General features: G+C 35.0%; 1 protein-coding gene across 6 annotated transcripts in view; it reads right to left on the reverse strand.

Moving 5' to 3' along the window:
* The window catches only part of LOC115214905 (F-BAR domain only protein 2), a 230937-nt gene that overhangs the window by 114732 nt on the left and 96210 nt on the right, over positions 1-19995 (reverse strand). For all 6 annotated transcript variants that reach the window (XM_036505554.1, XM_036505555.1, XM_036505557.1 and 3 more), the window contains one exon: positions 31-122. In XM_036505554.1, coding sequence (XP_036361447.1) covers positions 31-122 — 92 coding nt within the window. The remainder of the gene's footprint in view (positions 1-30; positions 123-19995) is intronic.

Genomic DNA, 19995 nt, shown 5'->3' on the forward strand with positions numbered 1-19995 from the left:
TTTAAAATGAAATAAAAGCTGTAATCTTACCTCTCTCTCAAAAACTCAATAAACTCTTTGCTAGCAGTTTGGCCATGTTTCATGTTATGATAAAGCACAAAAAAGCCATTGTTTTTCTCCCCCTGTTGAGACAAAATAAAAATAACAAATGAAAGCCCTTTAACATAAAAAATAAAATAATTAAAAAATAAACATTTAAAGATACAAAGAATATTCTATAAACTGCAAAAGTAGGGAGAGAGTAGCTTGTAACAAAAACTAGCCTAATTCCACTAATAATGTTTATTCAAGTCCATTTAAATAGGTTCTTTCTCAAAACAGATGCAATCCAATCAGGGTAATTTACTACTAAGACATTAAACAATAAATTCATTGCAAACACTTTTAATATAAATAATGTTAATCAGTCTAAAGTAAATAACAGTTTCAACCTTTTGAAACCAACATGCCTAAGGTCATGTGTGGTTTTATGATATAAACTTCTTAGTTTAAAGTGATCTAAGTTAAAGCCTTTCACCAAAATTTCCTCTTAATCTATATTCCAAATACCAGCTAAATAATATCTTACATCTTTAACTTCATTCATTCATTCATTGGACTGCAGCCATGCTGGGGCAATGCCTGGAGGGGTTTAGTTGTACTGCCACAGGGACACAAACAAACAAACACCAGTTGTCAAGTGATGGTGGGAGACAAACAAACAGATATATATATCAACAGGTTTCTTTCAGTTTCTGTCAACCAAATCCACTCACAAGGCTTTGGTTGACCAGGGGCTGCAGGAGAAGACACTTGCCCTCATAGAATAGACATGTTCAAAGGCATTGCATCAATGATCATCATGCCTTCTCACTATATAACGCAAAGCCAGGATCATGTTATGCAACATATACTATTCTAACATGATAGGATGCAATTTAAGGAAGAGTTGGTTGCTATTTCTAGCAGATTAAACAATCATATAGAAATAATACATTAGTTCAGTAAAAAATACCATATTTTTCTCATACTACAATTGTGTGTGAGTGTGTGTGTCTGAATGAGAAACATTTGTCACTGAAGCTTCACCCCACCTCAAGAATTAATGACAATAAATAAAACAAATTTATGAGTATGTTTTCTCTGGTCTGTTTGTGTGTGTGTGTGCAAAATCATCATCACTTTACAACTACTCTCCATGTTGGCATAACAAGCAATCTGGGCTATCAAAGTCAAGATCCACTTCTCCACTTGAAAATACTGCCCTACTAGATGGCTCAGAGGATCACATCATGCCTCTATGTTCTTTTCAGCATGGTTTCTGCAGCTGGATACCTTTTCTAACACCAATCACTTTCAGGGTGAGCTGGGAGCATTTCATTATATCATCAACTCTAGAGAGGTTATCATGTCGTTGACATGAGTGAAAGGTTTTTCTCGGTCCCACACTGTCTCTGTTTATTTACTTGCATTACAGATTGCACTGGGAGCATTTAACTCTGGAACCTGACCATTTTATCATTAAGTAGTAACAAAATTTATAGGTAATTCAAATTGGTTTCACACAGATTGGTGATCTAGGATCATGAAAATTTCAAGCAATGTCAGTTACGTTGGTATTGAAAGGATTAACTATAGCAGATATCACAAACTTTTTAAACAAAATATAGTAACGGTTAGCTATAGTTGCATTGAAGCATTCACCTCTTCAACATTAAAGATCAACAGAAGAAATCATATGAAAACAAACTCAGATTTGAACCGCCATTTCTGTAGAATTGTAACATCCAAACTTCTTGTCTTTTTTTAATGGAAAGTGCCTTGGTAACATATTGATATACCACAACAAAGTCTCATCAACTGATGATAAAGACAGTGAATTAATGTAAAAGCTAGTATATGCAATACATGTTATCTTTTCAGTACCCAAAAGACAAAAATGTTGTCAACTGGCTAAATTTCCTAAAACTCTACATGCAAAAAATACCAATAACACTAAAATAGATTTATCAGTCATTAAAAATCCCATCCTATGTAGCAACGGAACCAAGAAATATCAACTATGCCCAGAAGAGAAATTTAACATCCTGACAAAAAATCTTTATATATAAAAGTGAGGTTGTGTGATGTCTGTCTCCTACGATTTAGATTCCTAACTACTCCCACATTTTGCAGTGCAGTTTAACCAAAACCAGGTATCTTATAGTCGTGATTCATATCAAGCCCTTCTGGGTATTAGCGCGCGTCTACGATGAGTCTACGATTTAAAAAAAAATTTACCATCAATTTTTCCCATTTTTAATGCATTTTTGGCATATATAAGGGAAGTAACTCTCTAAAAGTTTATTATTAAATCTCAGAACGTAAAAAGCTACAGTAACACCCCCCCCTTTGTGGTTAGCCATATTGAGATGGCTATTATACTTTACATCTCTAAAAATGCTTATATAGTTATTTCCCTTACAAACCCGAGCAACGCCGGGCGATACTGCTAGTTAAATATAATTAAATAAAGACAAAAGATTACATATTATTAAATAAAGACAGGACTGGATTCAAAATACTGACATAAAGATCAATACTTTTGAGACAATACCAGCTACAGATGGATTAAATCCTTGAATCAATGCACACCAATAATCACTAAAAAAATGTTTTAAATAAGAAACATTCTATATATATGATCTTATAAAGCCTACTACAAAACACTTATATTACTATCATAATGATGAATATATTCACTAATATATTTTCATTATATTTTCTTTGTATGTGTGTATTTCATATTTTTAATGATTTACATTATTATTATACTATTCATCATATATGTATCGCTTTTTTAAATTTATAAGTTATGTATATATTGTATTATGTGCATTAGAAGTATGCGATTTGCATGTTTGTGCATATACACACACGGACACACACACAAGTACCCATTACACTCTTGGAGTGGTTGGCATTAGGGAGGGCATCCAGCCATAGAAACCACACCAAATGAAACTGAAGTCTGGTGCTGCCTTCCAGCTTGCCAGCCCTGGTCAAACCATCCATCATGCCAGCATGAACAACAGACAGTAAATAAAGGGTAAAATTAATTAATTAATTAATAATTTTACCAAGTAGTTCAGTATGTTAAAAGAACCATTATCGGTAAACTTATACAAAATTCTATAATTATGAGTATAATTATAATTAGGGTTCAGCAAAAATTTGCTGGGAGATTTTCTTATGGTAGTGAAATAGTTAGGTTTTAACTGCTATTTCTAACTTTCAGTATGTGGTGAAGTAAATTTTTGCTGAACCTTAATTATACTCATAATTACAGAATTTTACATATATATATATATATATATGTGTGTGTGTGTGTGACCATGGGCTTGCACCGAGAGAGTTACCCTCTGATGCACAAGTCTGGGCAAGGTTGTTTTTATGGAAGACCAGCAGTCTCCCATGCATACCAGCCTCCTCTCTCCACGTCACCAGTGTTATCCAAGGGAAAGGCAAGGGGGCCAATACAGCTTGGCACCTGTGACGCCGTAACTCATTTCTACAGCTGAGTGAACTGGAGCAACGTGAAATATAGCGTCTTGCTCAAGAACACAACACACAGCCCGGTCCGGGATTCGAGCTCACAACCTCACGATCGTAAGCTCAACTCTCTAACCTCTGAGCTACGTGCCTTCACATATATATATATTATATATATATATATATATATATATATATATATATATATACTACAGATTGTATTGTGTAATACAGGTTTCAATATAGATTGCATTACATAATTTATGCATTTTCTTTTATTCTTTTACTTGTTTCAGCCATTAGACTGCAGCCATGCTGGGGCACCACCTTGAAGAATTATACCCCCTGTACATATTTATATTTTTTAAAGCCTGTTACTTATTTTATCAGTCTCTTTAGCCAAACCATAAGTTACACGGACATAAACACACCAACAACAATTGTCAAGCAATGGTGGGACACACACACACATATATACGATGGATTTATTTCCGTTTCTGTCTACCAAAACCACACACAAAGCTTTAGCTAGCCTGAGGCTAACTAAAAGACATTTGCCCAATGTGAGGGAGAGAGAGATTAGAAAGAAAGAAATGAACAAGCAAAACATGTGGTATCATGTTACAGCATGTAATTTATAATTCAAGCATAACTGCAGAGTTCTTGGAGTAAATAAGGGACTAAGAAGTAATGCATAAAGTCTCTTACAGCAGCATATCTTTAACAGATATATATATGGTGTGTAAATCATTGAGCAAAAATTACCATATAAGCCAACTATTCCATCTTCAGAGAAGAATTAATGAACATCCATAATAAAAGATATTAGCAGTTACCAGTTCTATCATCGATTATACACACATGTGTGATGAGCTTCCACAAAGTTTCTGCCTCATTCAGGCACAAGGAATTGGTCAGTCCAAGTAGAAGTACATATCTACTGTGATCTGCAGTAGGAATGAACCCAAGACCACATAATTTTGAAGCAAAATTCTTAACCACACATCCAAGCCTATGACTCAAATAATCTGAGGCAAAATAGTATCCTAAGGAACTGGTGGAGATTTGTGTCTGTAGGAATTTTATCTATTTATTTTTTTGTAAAAGTAACACTTAGAACTTTAGAATTATAGAATATTCTTGATTTGGTAGAGTCTATGCTTGGGATAAAGTCCTTCTTTGGGGTTGATATATAAGGGGAAAAAAGAATAAACTGAAGAATAAGTGATTTATATATTTTCTAACGGAATGACTAGAGGCAGCTGACAGGAAAAGTAATAAGTAACATTAAGGATTCATGTGCAAACACGGGAAAAAGAAGCTGTCAGTAAGTGAGATGGAAAGAAAAATCCAAATCAAAGGTGGGTTAAACGATGAAGCAGGAATTATTGTGTTACATGTTGGTGGAAAAGCAGGAAGAAAAATGTTCGTTTTCAACCAATCAGTGCCAAGCTCTGACATGAAATACAACGTATTGGTCCTTAAGTTCCTTTGACTATAAAGATCCATGGTGTAGAGGACATGCTGGACACTGAAAAGTGGTTGATGGAGTGGCCCATTACATTGAAGTAGGTGACAATGAGCTGGACTGCAATATACAAGATTCTAAGAATGCGTATGCGAAAGTAATTGGAGAGATGACAGCCTACTTAAGCAACACAAAGGGAACTGCAAAGTTTTAAATACACACACATGTATATATACATACATACATACATGTATACATATATATATACATGTAAATATATACATGTCTATATATATAGAAATGTAAATATATATACATATGAATATATATAAATAGATGTAAATATATGTACATAAATATAAATACAAATATATACATATAAATATTTAAATATCTATATATATACATACATATACACACACACATATATACATATACACACACATATATATACATATATAAACACAAACATATATACATATATATACACACATATATATACATATACAAATATATACACACACACACATATGTATGTATATAATATATATATATATATATATATATAATATATATATATACATATATATATCTGTTGAGGCAAGTGAAATCAAAATCAAATTCAGCTGCTTGTGAAGACCTGTTGAAGCAAGTGAAATTGAAATCAAATTCAATGACTGGCACCCGTGCTAGTGGAGCACTAAGAGTACCGTACAAGTGAGATTGTTGCCAGAGCAACAAGCTGGCCTCTGTGCCGATGGCACATTAAAAACACCATTCAAGCGTGATCGTTACCTGCATCGCCTTACTAGCCCTTGTGCTGGTGGCACATGAAAAAACATTACTTCAAGTACCAATGTGTTTTTTTAAATAGGTAGCTGCTATTCTCAGTTATCTAAAAGAACTTCTAATCATTACTCTACACTTAGGGATAGTAATAAACACTACAGTATAGAGCTTAGTAAATTAATTTGGTATCTAAAAGACTATAATAAATACTTTAATTTAGATTGGTTGATTCTCCCCATTTCATTCCCATATGAGAAAGGCAAAGAATTCTGCCAACTCTGTATTACTGAGCTATTCTCTAATCATTTTTCTAAGAATCACCTTGTAAATACGGTTATAGAGTGTGTTTATCAATGTAAACATTGACAGAAACATACCTTTAGTTCATATAAGTGATATCTACCATTATATATAATTTGAACGTTGATTTTCTTCTTACATTTCACTTCCACTAGATATAAATTTTTCCAAGCCTTTAAGCTTTTATTTAATTCACATATCATTCTATATTTCTCATTTATTAGTTTTCTGCTTATTTCTTTCCTTTACCCCTCATCTTTCTATAGGCTGCCTTTGATGTTATATCTTCTAAGGTTTTTTTTTTTTTAATTAATAGCATTCCGTTCATCATTATACACATCCATCACATTCTGTTAAAATGTCTTATTGAAGACTTGGGTTTATTTCTTTCTTTCCTTGAAGAGAAGATTACATTGTCTTACACAATTCTATTCCTTTGGAATACTACCAATGTTGTCTTCAAAACGTACCAGAAGTAAAAGAATTTGAATGACACCTGTGTTTAAATCCATTTATTTATATATCTATAAATAGTAGTATTATTACTAATAATACTGGTAGGGAATAAAATTCCAAACTTACTGGGAAAAATTCAATTTAGCAATTCTAAATCAAATTTCACAATATATATGTGTATAATTAAGAGAAATAACCTCCATTCAGTAATTCAAAAAAAAAATTTTATACACCATATATCTACACAATATATTATATGTATATATATATATATATATATATATAATATATATATATATATATGTATGATATATTGTGTAGATATATGGTGTAGATAATGTCTTTATTGAACTACTTAATGGAGGTTATTTCTCTTAATTATACACACATATATATATATATATATATATATATACATACATATTTATAATACATACATATATATACAAAAGTTTCAAATCGCCTAAACAAACAAATTGAAAGCAGTGAAAAGTCCCGTGTGAAAATAAAACTGCTGGAAATTGAAAATGTCTGCAACTCTCCCATGAAAAAGGAAGAGCAGACAAAGAAGCCTGGGCTATAGACAACATAAAATCTAACCCCAGGGCTTTCTACAAGTTTGCCGAAGAAACAGCTACTGTGCACTGTAGGATAGGGCCACTCCTTGAAAAAGATGGTACACTCACAGGAAATCCAATGAGGATAAGTGAAATACTAAATGAGCAATTCAAAAGTATTTTCACTCCACCCCTAGGGCATTTTCAAGTCAGAAATCCAACTGACTTCTTTACCACTGCAGATATAAAATCAGAGGCAACGATGACTGATTACATCAATATAAAGGAAGACAATGTAATAAGGGCTGTAGATAAAATGAACTCAAACTCAGCTACTGGCCCCCAAAGGATTCCCAACAATCCTTCTAAAAGTATGTAAGAGAGCCCTAGCAAGACCACTGCAGTTCCTCTTTCAGAGCTTCCTTGCAACTGGCAAACTTCCAAGAAAACTGAAGGAGGGTAAAATATGCCCTATTCATAAAGGAGGTAGCAGAGCGGAGGCCAAGAACTACAGACCTATCTCTCTGACCTCACACATCAGCAAGGTCATTGAACGAATAGTTAGAAGAAAACTAATTGCCTTCTTTGAAGAAAATTACTTGCTGCCTGACACACAACATGGTTTCCGACCAGGAAGAAGCTGCCTAACTCAGCTCTTACAACACTATGACTGAGTGCTGAAACAACTGCTCAACCACTCAAATGTGGAAGTGATATATCTCGACTTTGCAAAGGCCTTTGATAAAGTCGATCATGAAATGATGTGTCACAAACTGCGTGATCTTGACATAGCTGGAAAATTGGGAGAATGGCTTCATAACTTTCTGAAGGATAGAAGTCAGGTGGTAGTAGCCAATGGGGCCACCTCCAATAACACCGCTCAAATAGTGAGCGGTGTTCCACAAGGCACTGTTTTGGGACCACTGCTGTTCATAATGGCCCTCAGCCATGCAGAGAGCCACGATCACAAGTTATGCAGATGATACAAAAGTTTCACAGGCAATACAGAACCCTGAAAACACTATGCACCTGCAATGTGACCTGCACAAAATATACAAGTGGGCTGAAAAGAATAGCATGCAGTTTAATGCTGAAAAGTTTCAAGATTTATGCTATCAGCATGCAAAACTAAATGCAATACCCAATAAATACTCTGGACCTGGTGAGATTGCAATCCCAGAGGCACAATCAGTGCAAGACCTGGGTATTTACATGAGTAATGATGCAACCTTTCATGTGCATGTTGCTAAATTGGCAATGAGATGTAGGCGGCTGACCGGATGGATTCTTAGAGCTTTTAGAACAAGAGACCAGGAAACCATGATGGTCCTCTGGAAGACACTTGTCCTAAGCCACTTTGACTATTGCTCTCAGCTATGGTCACCAACCAGTGTCAAATTAATCACAGAACTTGAGGCAATCCAACGAAGCTACACGAAGAAGATAGCCTCTGTGCAGCATATAAGCTATTGGGAAAGACTCAAGAGATTAAGACTCTATTCCTTAGAGCGTAGGTGAGAAAGATATGCCATAATATACATCTGGAAGGTCCTGGAAGGACTTGTCCCAAACTTTGACATCGAGAGTTACACAAATACTAGAACTGGGTGCCACTGCATAGTGCCAAGGACTCCAAATTTGCCATCAAGATGTAGGACAAGATACTGTGATAGCTTGGGCTTCAGAGGTCCACAGCTCTTCAATATCCTCCCGAATGACCTGAGAGACCTGCATGGGGTGGATGCAGATGTCTTTAAAATAAAGCTGGACCTCTTCCTGTCAGGTGTCCCAGATGAACCAACTTCACGGCAGGAGGTGCAGATGAGGGCAGCTGCATCAAACTCTCTCATGCACCAAATGTCAATTGCTAAAAAGCATTCGTGAAGTAAAATCATGTAGCAACACCAAATGGCGGTGCCCCAGCATGGCCACAGCACATGAGCTGAAACTAGATCAAATGAAAATCAAAAAAATGAAATACATACCTACATATATATATATACATACAACCACATATATATAGATACATATATATATATATATGATCTCTTGCAAACAACTTGAACATACAAGTGCTACCAGTCAAAAACTCTGCATACCGGAAGCCAGCAAGTGTATGGGATCATCAGGAGGGAATGCGCACCGTTTCGGGGCCTACCTCTCGACGGCATCAGTGCGCACCAGCCCTTCTCACTGATGTGAGACCCCGCTTGCTAGATCAGCTGGTTATCAAATAAAGCTCAATATTCTTCTAGACATCGCTCATCATCTATTTTTAACCGAATCCAGTGGCTAGCCTTCCCCACTGTAGTTTGGATATCGGTCACGGTGGTATTGACTTAACCATGAGTTAGGCCTGACAATAACAACAGTCGTCTCACACCGTGTCCAACAAACCCTCTACATCCGACTTCAATTGGAAAATGCTCTGCTTTCCAGCCTGCGTCTTCACATTCCTCTAGGTTTACATAACACTCAATCTTTTGAGCCCAAGCGGCATCCATATTATCTTCATGAGGAACCGTTAACTCAACTAGATTTACAACTATACAAATATACATATATATATATATATATATATATATACACACACACACACACATATATACACATACACATATATACATACATGTATGTATATATATATATATATATCATCATCATCATCATCGTTTAACGTCCGCTTTCCATGCTAGCATGGGTTGGACGGTTCAACTGGGGTCTGGGGAGCCCGAAGGCTGCACCAGGCCAGTCAGATCTGGCAGTGTTTCTACAGCTGGATGCCCTTCCTAACGCCAACCACTCCGAGAGTATAGTGGGTGATTTTATGTGCCACCGACACAGGTGCCAGATGAGGCTGGCAGACGGCCACGCTCGGATGGTGTTTTTTATGTGCCACGACACAGGTGCCAGACGAGGCTGGCAGACGGCCACGCTCGGATGGTGTTTTCTTATGTGTCACCGACACAGGCGCCAGACGAGGCTGGCGAACGGCCACGCTCGGATGGTGTTTGTTACGTGCCCTCAGCACGGAGGCCAGTCAATGCGGTACTGGCTACGGTCACGTTCGGATGGTTTTCTTATGTGCCACCGGCACTGGTACCACAAGGATACAAATTCCATTGATGTTCATCTATTTTGATTTGATTTGATTTGATTTGATTTTCACTTGCCTCAACAGTTCTTCACAAGTGTCACAAGAAGGAAGGTATGCACCACGGGTTATGGCTTCACTAGTCTTGCCGGGTCTTCTCACGCACAGCATACTTCCATAGGTCTCGGTCTCTAGTCATTTCCATGGTGAGACCTAACGTCCGAAGGTCGTGCTTCACCACCTCGTCCCAGGTTTTCCTGGGTCTACCTCTTCCATGGGTTCCCTCAACTGCTAGGGATTGGCACTTTCTCACACACCTATCTTCATCCATTCTCGCCACATGACCATACCAGCGCAATCGTCTCTCTTGCACACCACAACTGATGCTTCTTAGGTACAACATTTCTCTCAAGGTACTAACGCTCTGTCGAGTAAGTACACTGACATTACACATCCATCGGAGCATACTGGTTTCGTTCCTCACGAGCTACGCATGTCCTCAGCAGTCACGGCCCATGTTTCATTGCCATGTAGCATAGCTGTTCGTAACATGCATCATACAGTCTGCCTTTTACTCTGAGTGAGCGAGTACCTTTAGTCACCAGCAGAGGTAAGAGCTCCCTAAACTTTGCCCAGGCTATTCTTATTCTAGCAGTTACACTTTCAGCGCACCCACCCCCACTACTGACTTGGTCACCTAGATAGCGGAAGCTATCAACTACTTCTAGTTTTTCCCCCCGGAAAGTGACGGAAGTTGTTTTCTGCAGATTTTCGGAGGTCAATGCTCCAGAGCATCTGCCACATACAAAAACTATCTTCCCAGTTAGCCTACCTTTGACATTGCTGCACCTCTTATGTGTCCATAGCTTACACTGGGTACATCTTATAGAGTTTCTACCTACACCTTTTCTACAGATCGAGCAGGGCCATCTTCCTGAGGATATTTGTGGATTGTCTACCTTTCTACTTATTAGTACTTTGGTTTTAGCTAGGTTGATTCTAAGGCCCTCGATTCTAAACCCTCCTTCCACACCTGGAACTTCTCCTCCAGTTCTGATAGTGACTCAGCAATTAGAGCGAGGTCGTCAGCATAGAGGAGCTCCCAGGGGCATATATGCATATATAAATATACATACACATATATATATATATATATATAAATACATATATGCATATATAAATATACATACATATATATATATATATATATATAAATACATATATGCATATATAAATATACATACATATATATACATACATATATAAATACATATATGCATATATAAATATACATACATATATAAATACATATATGCATATATAAATATACATACATATATAAATACATATATGCATATATAAATATACATACATATATAAATACATATATGCATATATAAATATACATACATATATAAATACATATATGCATATATAAATATACATACATATATAAATACATATATGCATATATAAATATACATCATATATAAATACATATATGCATAAATAAATATACATACATATATATATATATATATATATATAAATACATATATGCATATATAAATATACATACTATATATATATATAAATACATATATGCATATATAAATACATATATGCATATATAAATATACATACATATATATATATATATATAAATACATATATGCATATATAAATATACATACATATATATATATATATATAAAAATACATATATGCATATATAAATATACATACATATATATACATACATATATAAATACATATATGCATATATAAATATACATACATATATAAATACATATATGCATATATAAATATACATACATATATAAATACATATATGCATATATAATATACATACATATATATATATATATATAATACATATATGCATATATAAATATACATACATATATATATATATAAATACATATATGCATATATATATATATATATAATACATATATGCATATATAATATACATACATATATATATATATAATACATATATGCATATATAAATATACATACATATATATATATATAAATACATATATGCATATATAAATATACATATGCATATATAAATATACATATGCATATATAAATATACATACATATATATATATATATATATAAATACATATATGGCATATATAAATATACATACATATATATATATATATAATACATATATGCATATATAAATATACATACATATATATTATATATATACATATATATATATATATATATATATATATATATAAATACATATATGCATATATAAATATACATACATATATGCATATATAAATATACATACATATATGCATATATAAATATACATACATATATGCATATATAAATATACATACATATATGCATATATATAAATATACATACACACACACGTATATAAATATACATACACACACACGTATATAAATATACATACACACACACGTATATAAATATACATATATGATATTTTCGCTTTGCTAATTACAATATTTCAACCATTTAGAAATATTTTTAAGTGAACATTATTTCAAAAATGTAAGTTGTTTGTACAATAAATATTTATATTTATTTAGCAGACAATATTTTAATGTTTTGGTTAATTATTTTCAATTGAATACCATTACAATAATTTTTTTTGCCATATTTAAAAAATGTTTTAAAGTGAATATGACATTAAAAATACAGTAAATATGTCATAAAAGACCCATTTGTAAACTCAATGTGAAAAAATTTTTTTCCACAGGTTTTTTTTTTTTAAGTCAATTGAATGTATCTCACCTCTGAAGATTTGGTTACTATTTCTAGAACGGCCTGCTACCACATAACAGCTATTTGCAATAAAGGACCCGAAATACTTGTTATGTGGTAGCAGAGCATGCAAGAAATAGCAGCCAAATCTCCTTTTCTGGGGAAAGGATCCATCAACGTATGATGTCAATGTCACAATCATTGAAAGCATGCAAAATAACATGGAAAAGAAGAAAAAAATCACCCACAAAACAAAACTCCATTGCTGAGAAACTCAGGTTTTCCTGGTAATCCAATGGGTCACGGGTAGTAAAAGCAGAACATTGGAATGAGTGCTCAACACCGCATTGGTGGATAAATAATTTCTTTACTTGTATACATATATATATATATATATATATATATATATATATATAATGCACATATATACATACACATATGTAAGTATATATATGGACCACTGAACTACACAAGTTGTTTTCATTGTTAGGAAATAAGCAGAGTAATCTGAATGCTAATGGTTAATGGAGAAAGAGAAACTTAACATTCAGGATGTTAGCCCTTCATCAGAAGAAAAGAAAGGAAAAAGAGACATGGGGAGAGCACATATACATGCATGTATGAGTGTGTAGGTATTGTTAGCGTATTTGTGTTTTCTTTTCTAGATGTTGTTTGCTTGACGTGTAACACCAAGACCACCGTCCCTACAAACAGTTTGCAATCTGCAATGACATATTTCCAGTCACTGAACTGTTCATAGTATGAAGGGCTAAAGAAATATTGCCTTACATGGACACTGATGAAGGTTAGCAACAGAAAGAGCATCCAACTGTAGCAAATCTGATTTAATAAGTTTTGTCTGATCCACGCCAGTATGAAAAACTGGGAATTAAAACAATGAGGAGGATGCATACAAACACACACATGTATATAAGCAAATATATAAATGCATACAGGCATGCGTGTGTGTGTATATATATATATATATATATATATAAATACAAAATGGGACAAGAATGCAAAACATCCAGATAGTTAGGGACAACAAAACATTCAGATAGACGATACAAAGAAAACAAGGACGGGTCATTTGGAGTTTTCTTTCCTCAATCGAGTTCCATACATTCATCATACATATCCATAAACAAATCTAGAGATACATCCACACACACACACAATAGGGAATTCCTTGCCTGCCTATTTAACATGTAACATTTGTAATTCCTATTAGCAAATGAAACACGTGTAATGGTGAATAAATAAAACCAAATAATTTCCAATTTCCTGTTTTGCTATACAATAACTCTGTAAATAATATTTCCATAATTCTCAATTTTGATATGTGTTTTGACTAGCATACAGCAGCAACTGAGACTACATGTTGGATTGTAATAATGGAATAAGCAGATATGCTTCTTGGGGAAACAGTTTCGATTTACTCTAACTAGCTACACAATATACACACACACTCTCTCTCTCTCTCTCTCCTCTCTCTCTCTATCTATATATATATATATATATATATATATATATATATATATATATATACTTAGAAGTATACTTTTGCTACCATGGTTAAAGTTAGGAAATGTGGTATAAATACAATAATCATAATTTAACTTTGTTCACATTTCCTGATTATTATACAAAATGATGAAGTGAATACTAATTTACAACAGAAAAATACTTGTTACCTTAAAATTAAAAACAATATTCAAAATTAAGAAAAAATTGACAACAAAATCATTCTGTGCTTAAGAAAGGTCATACACTTATTTCAACCTTTTCTCCCTTCTCCCATCATCATGGACTTGATGGTTTGATAGGAGCTGGCTAGGCAGAAGACTGCACCAGACTTCTGTGACTGTTTCGGCAGTTTTTACATCTGGATGCCCTTCCTAACACCAACTACCTTATATATACATCATCATCATCATCATCGTCGTTTAACGTCCGTTCTCCATGCTAGCATGGGTTGGACGGTTCGACCGGGGTTCTGGGAAGCCAGAAGGCTGCACCAGGCTCCAGTCTAATCTGGCAATGTTTCTACAGCTGGATGCCCTTCCTAACGCCAACCACTCCGTGAGTGTAGTGGGTGCTTTTTACGTGCCACCTGCACATATATATTATTATTGTTATCATTAATCAACAGAAGTTACAGAGTGACTTAAGGGCTGAGAGTTACAAAACTCTAAATTCTTGAGTCACTCTGTAACTTCTGATTATTAATAAAAGATATATATACTCATGCTGTGAGCTCTATTTTTCCTGCTTGCATCACCAGTCTTCTCTCTCTCTCTCTCCCTCTATATATATATATATATATATTTCTTTACTACCTACAAGGGGCTAAACATAGAGGGGACAAACAAGGACAGACAAAGGGATTCAGTTGATTACATCGACCCCAGTGCGTAACTGGTACTTAATTTACCGACCCCGAAAGGATGAAAGGCAAAGTCGACCTCAGCGGAATTTGAACTCGGAACGTAGCGACAGACGAAATACTGCTACGAATTTTGCCCAGCGTGCTAACGTTTCTACCAGCTCGCTCTATATATATATATAAGGCAAGCTGGCAGAAAGGTTAGTGCGCCAGGTGAAATGCTTAGCGGTATTTCGGCTGTCGTTACGTTCTGAGTTCAAATTCTGCAGAGGTCGACTTTGCCTTTCATCCTTTCAGGGTCAATAAATAAAGTACCAGTTTCACACTGGGATCTATGTAATCAACTTAATCCATTTGTCTGTCCTTGTTTGTCCCCTCTATGTTTAGCCCCTTGTGGACAGTAAAGAAATATATATATATATATATATATATGTATGTATGTATATATATATTGTGTGTGTGTGTGTATACACAAACACCTACCATCTCTGTCTCTATGATTCTTTCATTGTGTGTGTGTGCATAGTATTCACTTTCTCAGCATCTCTTATGTTAACTCTGTGTATCTCTCTCTCTCTCTCTCCTTCCCTATGTCTATAGTGTGACTGGAAAAATCAACCAACATTTACATTGTCTATAATTATATATAGAGAGACACACACACACAATACATATAGAATAAGCAATATGTATGTATAAACATACATATATACATATGCCTATAAATACACACAGACACATGCACACACACACACACACAGATACAAACAACAAAATCATTTTAAGAACATTCTTTCTCCGACAGCAGGAAGTAGATTATGTGGGTCAACTATAACAGACTTCTCCTCTGTCAGTCATACTTATGATACCTTTTCTCGGACAGTGTTTCAAAGCTGGATGCCTTCCCTGTTGGCAACCCTTTCAGTCATCTCTAATGTAAGAAGCAACTCAAAGAGGTTTTTAACAGCAATGGCATTTAGCCACATGCATACATACAAACATATGTATGTAAGCGCTGCAGAGATCAATCATATTTATATTGGCTGTTGACATATAGATATATAATATATATATATAGTGTTGTGTCTGGGGAGAGTAATTTTCCAAATACGAAATATATATATAGTATTTTCCTGGATTGATAATCCCTTACTATTAGCTATATATATATAGCTAATAGTGAAGGATTATCAATCTGGGCAAAATACTTCATAAACTCTATTGGCACACCAGGCTAACAATATTGTATGGCTCAGTGGTTAGAGCGTCGAGCTTACGATCGTGAGGTTGTGAGTTCGAATCCCGGACCGGACTGCATGTTGTGTTCTTAAGCAAGACACTTTATTTCACATTTCTCCATGCTGGTATGGGCGACTGCTGGTCTTCCATAAACAACCTTGCCCAGACTTGTGCCTCAGACAGTAACTTTGTAGGTGCAAGCCCATGGTCAGTGTCTGACCGAAGGGGGTCTCAGTGAAGAACTCCAAGTATTCTTGGGCTCCAGACAAATTGGTTTTTACACAGAGAGATATATAAGACAAGTTATAAATGATGGTCAATATATAGGCGCAGGAGTGGCTGTGTGGTAAGTACCTTGCTTACCAGCCACATGGTTCCGGGTTCAGTCCCACTGCGTGGCATCTTGGGCAAGTGCCTTCTACTATAGCCTCGGGCCAACCAATGCCTTGTGAGTAGATTTGGTAGACGGAAACTGAAAGAAGCCCGTCGTATATATGTGTGTGTGTATGTTTGTGTCTCTGTGTTTGTCCCCCTAGCATTGCTTGACAACCGATGCTGGTGTGTTTACGTCCTCATAACTTAGCGGTTCGGCAAAAGAGACCGATAGAATAAGTACTGGGCTTGCAAAGAATAAGTCCTGGGGTCGATTTGTTCGACTAAAGGCGGTGCTCCAGCATGGCCGCAGTCAAATGACTGAAACCAGTAAAAGATTAAAAGAGAATATATTTTTCCTTTATGAGTGAAAAATATGTAATGACCATTATTTATAACTTGTCTTAAGAGATCAAAAGGTTGAAACTCTATTCTCTCCAGTGCCATGATGGGCATTATACTATTTGTACAATGTGGGAAATATTCCACAAATATTATCCAAATGATGTCAGTATTGAGTTTATGAGTCACCCAAGGCTAGGCCTCCATGCCATGTGTCCCCAACAAAAGTAGAGTTTGCATTATGTAGGAATATTGCAATACAACTTTTTTACTTCAAATGATCCTGTTTTATTCAATGCCATCCCAAAAAATATTAAAATAGGAGATGACCCCACAACATTTAAACAGTATCAGGGCAAATTCCTCCAAGAAGTACTAGACAAATCAGCAACACTGGGATACATCTCAGTTAACAACAACTTTTTGCTCAAGTGGTCCATGGTGTCCCAAAACATGTTTTAAAGGACCTCTCCAAGAGGTGCTATTAAGTTAGTCATTCTCTGGGCCAATAATGTTCAAAACCAATCTAAGTTAGATATGTGTAAAATGACTGCCAAAATGAACAGAAGTTATATAATTACTTAAATTAGCTTACACTTGTTTCTACAATAAGAAACAGTGCACTTTGAGTTGAATGGTTGTGTAACAGTCTATAGTTTCCTCAGAACCAAGTAAAATAAGCAGAAACAGCACTAAGCTAAAAGTAATTAAATAACTTGTCCTTTTGTCATTCATTAACTAATATTATGCTCTGGACTCACCCATTGCTTTACTCTAAAACATAAGTATATTGAGTTCTAACAACTGGTTATTAGCATCGCTATGCCTCAGTGAAATCATATATATATATATATATATCCACACATATATATACACACACACTCACATGAGGAGTGCTGAAAAGTTCCTGGCTTTGGGTAAAAAAAAAAGGTTCAGTTAATGATTTTATTTCACATATTCCCCCTTTCAGATTCACGCACTTATTGCAATGGTCTTTCAGTAATTCTAAGCTCTGTAGAAGAACTTGGAAGGTTGGGCTTTCGACTAGACCTTTCACAATACCTTTAAAGACCAGAATTTTCAGCAACCCCTTATAAAATGTATGTGAGTGAGAGAGAGAGAGAGAGAGGGGGTATGGTTTTGTGGCATAAAGTAGGTCTTGCCATCTACTCAAGGAAATACATAGTAAATGATTCACAAGCACTTAAGCAAACTGAGTCCTCAACTGGTTCCATTTACCAAAAGGTTTGCAAGGCACCAGAAGGCCCCAAGAGACACATCCATGTCCATAGAACATGATTAATGCTTTATTTTACTGAACCTTCATTTGTTGTTCATGACAAGTGAATCCATCGTCTCTGTGTGCTTGTGTGTGTGTAGCACACACACATATACATATACACGTGGTGGTGAAAGTCAAATTCTGTCAGAGCACTACTACTTCTTAGACACTGACATCCAAAAAGCAACTGCAACTGAGAGGACATCAACCAGAAAATCATCACTACTACCCCTGCTCTACATACCCCGTGTCCTCACAAGTAAAGAAACTACAGAAGTGCTGGTGTTTAATCAGAACAAATATGCATTACACTCCCAACTACTGCAACAACAACCACATCTGAAAGAACCATTCTCTGTTTTGGGTTTTAAGAAGTACCTGTGCTTCATATTGATTACAGCGAATGAAATGTGCTCAGAAATGCATTCATTTTGGAGATAAACAGATTTACTCCCAATGACTCAATATTGGTTGGGATGACAAGAGAATAGGTCCTGCATTCATGGCCCAAGCCATTGGAAACGAGTGTACTAATATATAAACACATTTATGTAAGCACAATCATCACCACTTAACATCCACTTTTCCATGGCACTACAAAACAAGTCTCACAAGCCCACATCTGTCGTTGCTCATCCACCTTTATCTAGAGTGAGAAGCAGGAGTGATAAAGGCATGAATGAGAGTGAGGAGAGATATGTGTGATGAAAGTATTTAATATTCTGAGACAATTAAGAATATTCATGGCAACATGACAGAGATAACAAGATGTCAGAAGTCTTCTTCTCCTTACACATGCATATATATGTATATATATATATATATTCTTCTAATATACATTCACGCACACATACACATACAAACAATATATACACACACATACATACACACATATCTATATATATATATATATATATACAGTAACTATTTTGACAAATTAACGTCAAACATTTCTCTACATAAACGTAAACAAACATTCATCTACATAAATATACACACATACATATAATACATATATATACACATGAACACACACACACAGATGCTGCTGTCGATCGCTAACCCTTATGACTGCCTTCTTAGATAATCAACTGTCACACTCCAGGCATCTCTTTGAAAATTGGGTTTACACACATAATCATGACAGAAGCTTGCGAGAGTTTTTTTTTAGTTTTTCTTTCAAGAAGCACACACACCCACAGATGCACTCACACACACAATTATATATATATATATATCATCATTTGACGTCCGCCTTTCTTGCTGGCATGGGATATATATATATATATATATATATACACACATACAGACACACACACGCGCAGATACAAGTAAGCACACACACAAATCTTTTCCTGCTACATTTTCTCTCCGTTAACCACATCAACATCTCCAGTAGCTGACAGCATTCAAAGT

The sequence above is a fragment of the Octopus sinensis genome, linkage group LG8 (genome assembly GCF_006345805.1).
Source record: "Octopus sinensis linkage group LG8, ASM634580v1, whole genome shotgun sequence".
In the NCBI taxonomy this organism is placed as follows: domain Eukaryota; kingdom Metazoa; phylum Mollusca; class Cephalopoda; order Octopoda; family Octopodidae; genus Octopus; species Octopus sinensis.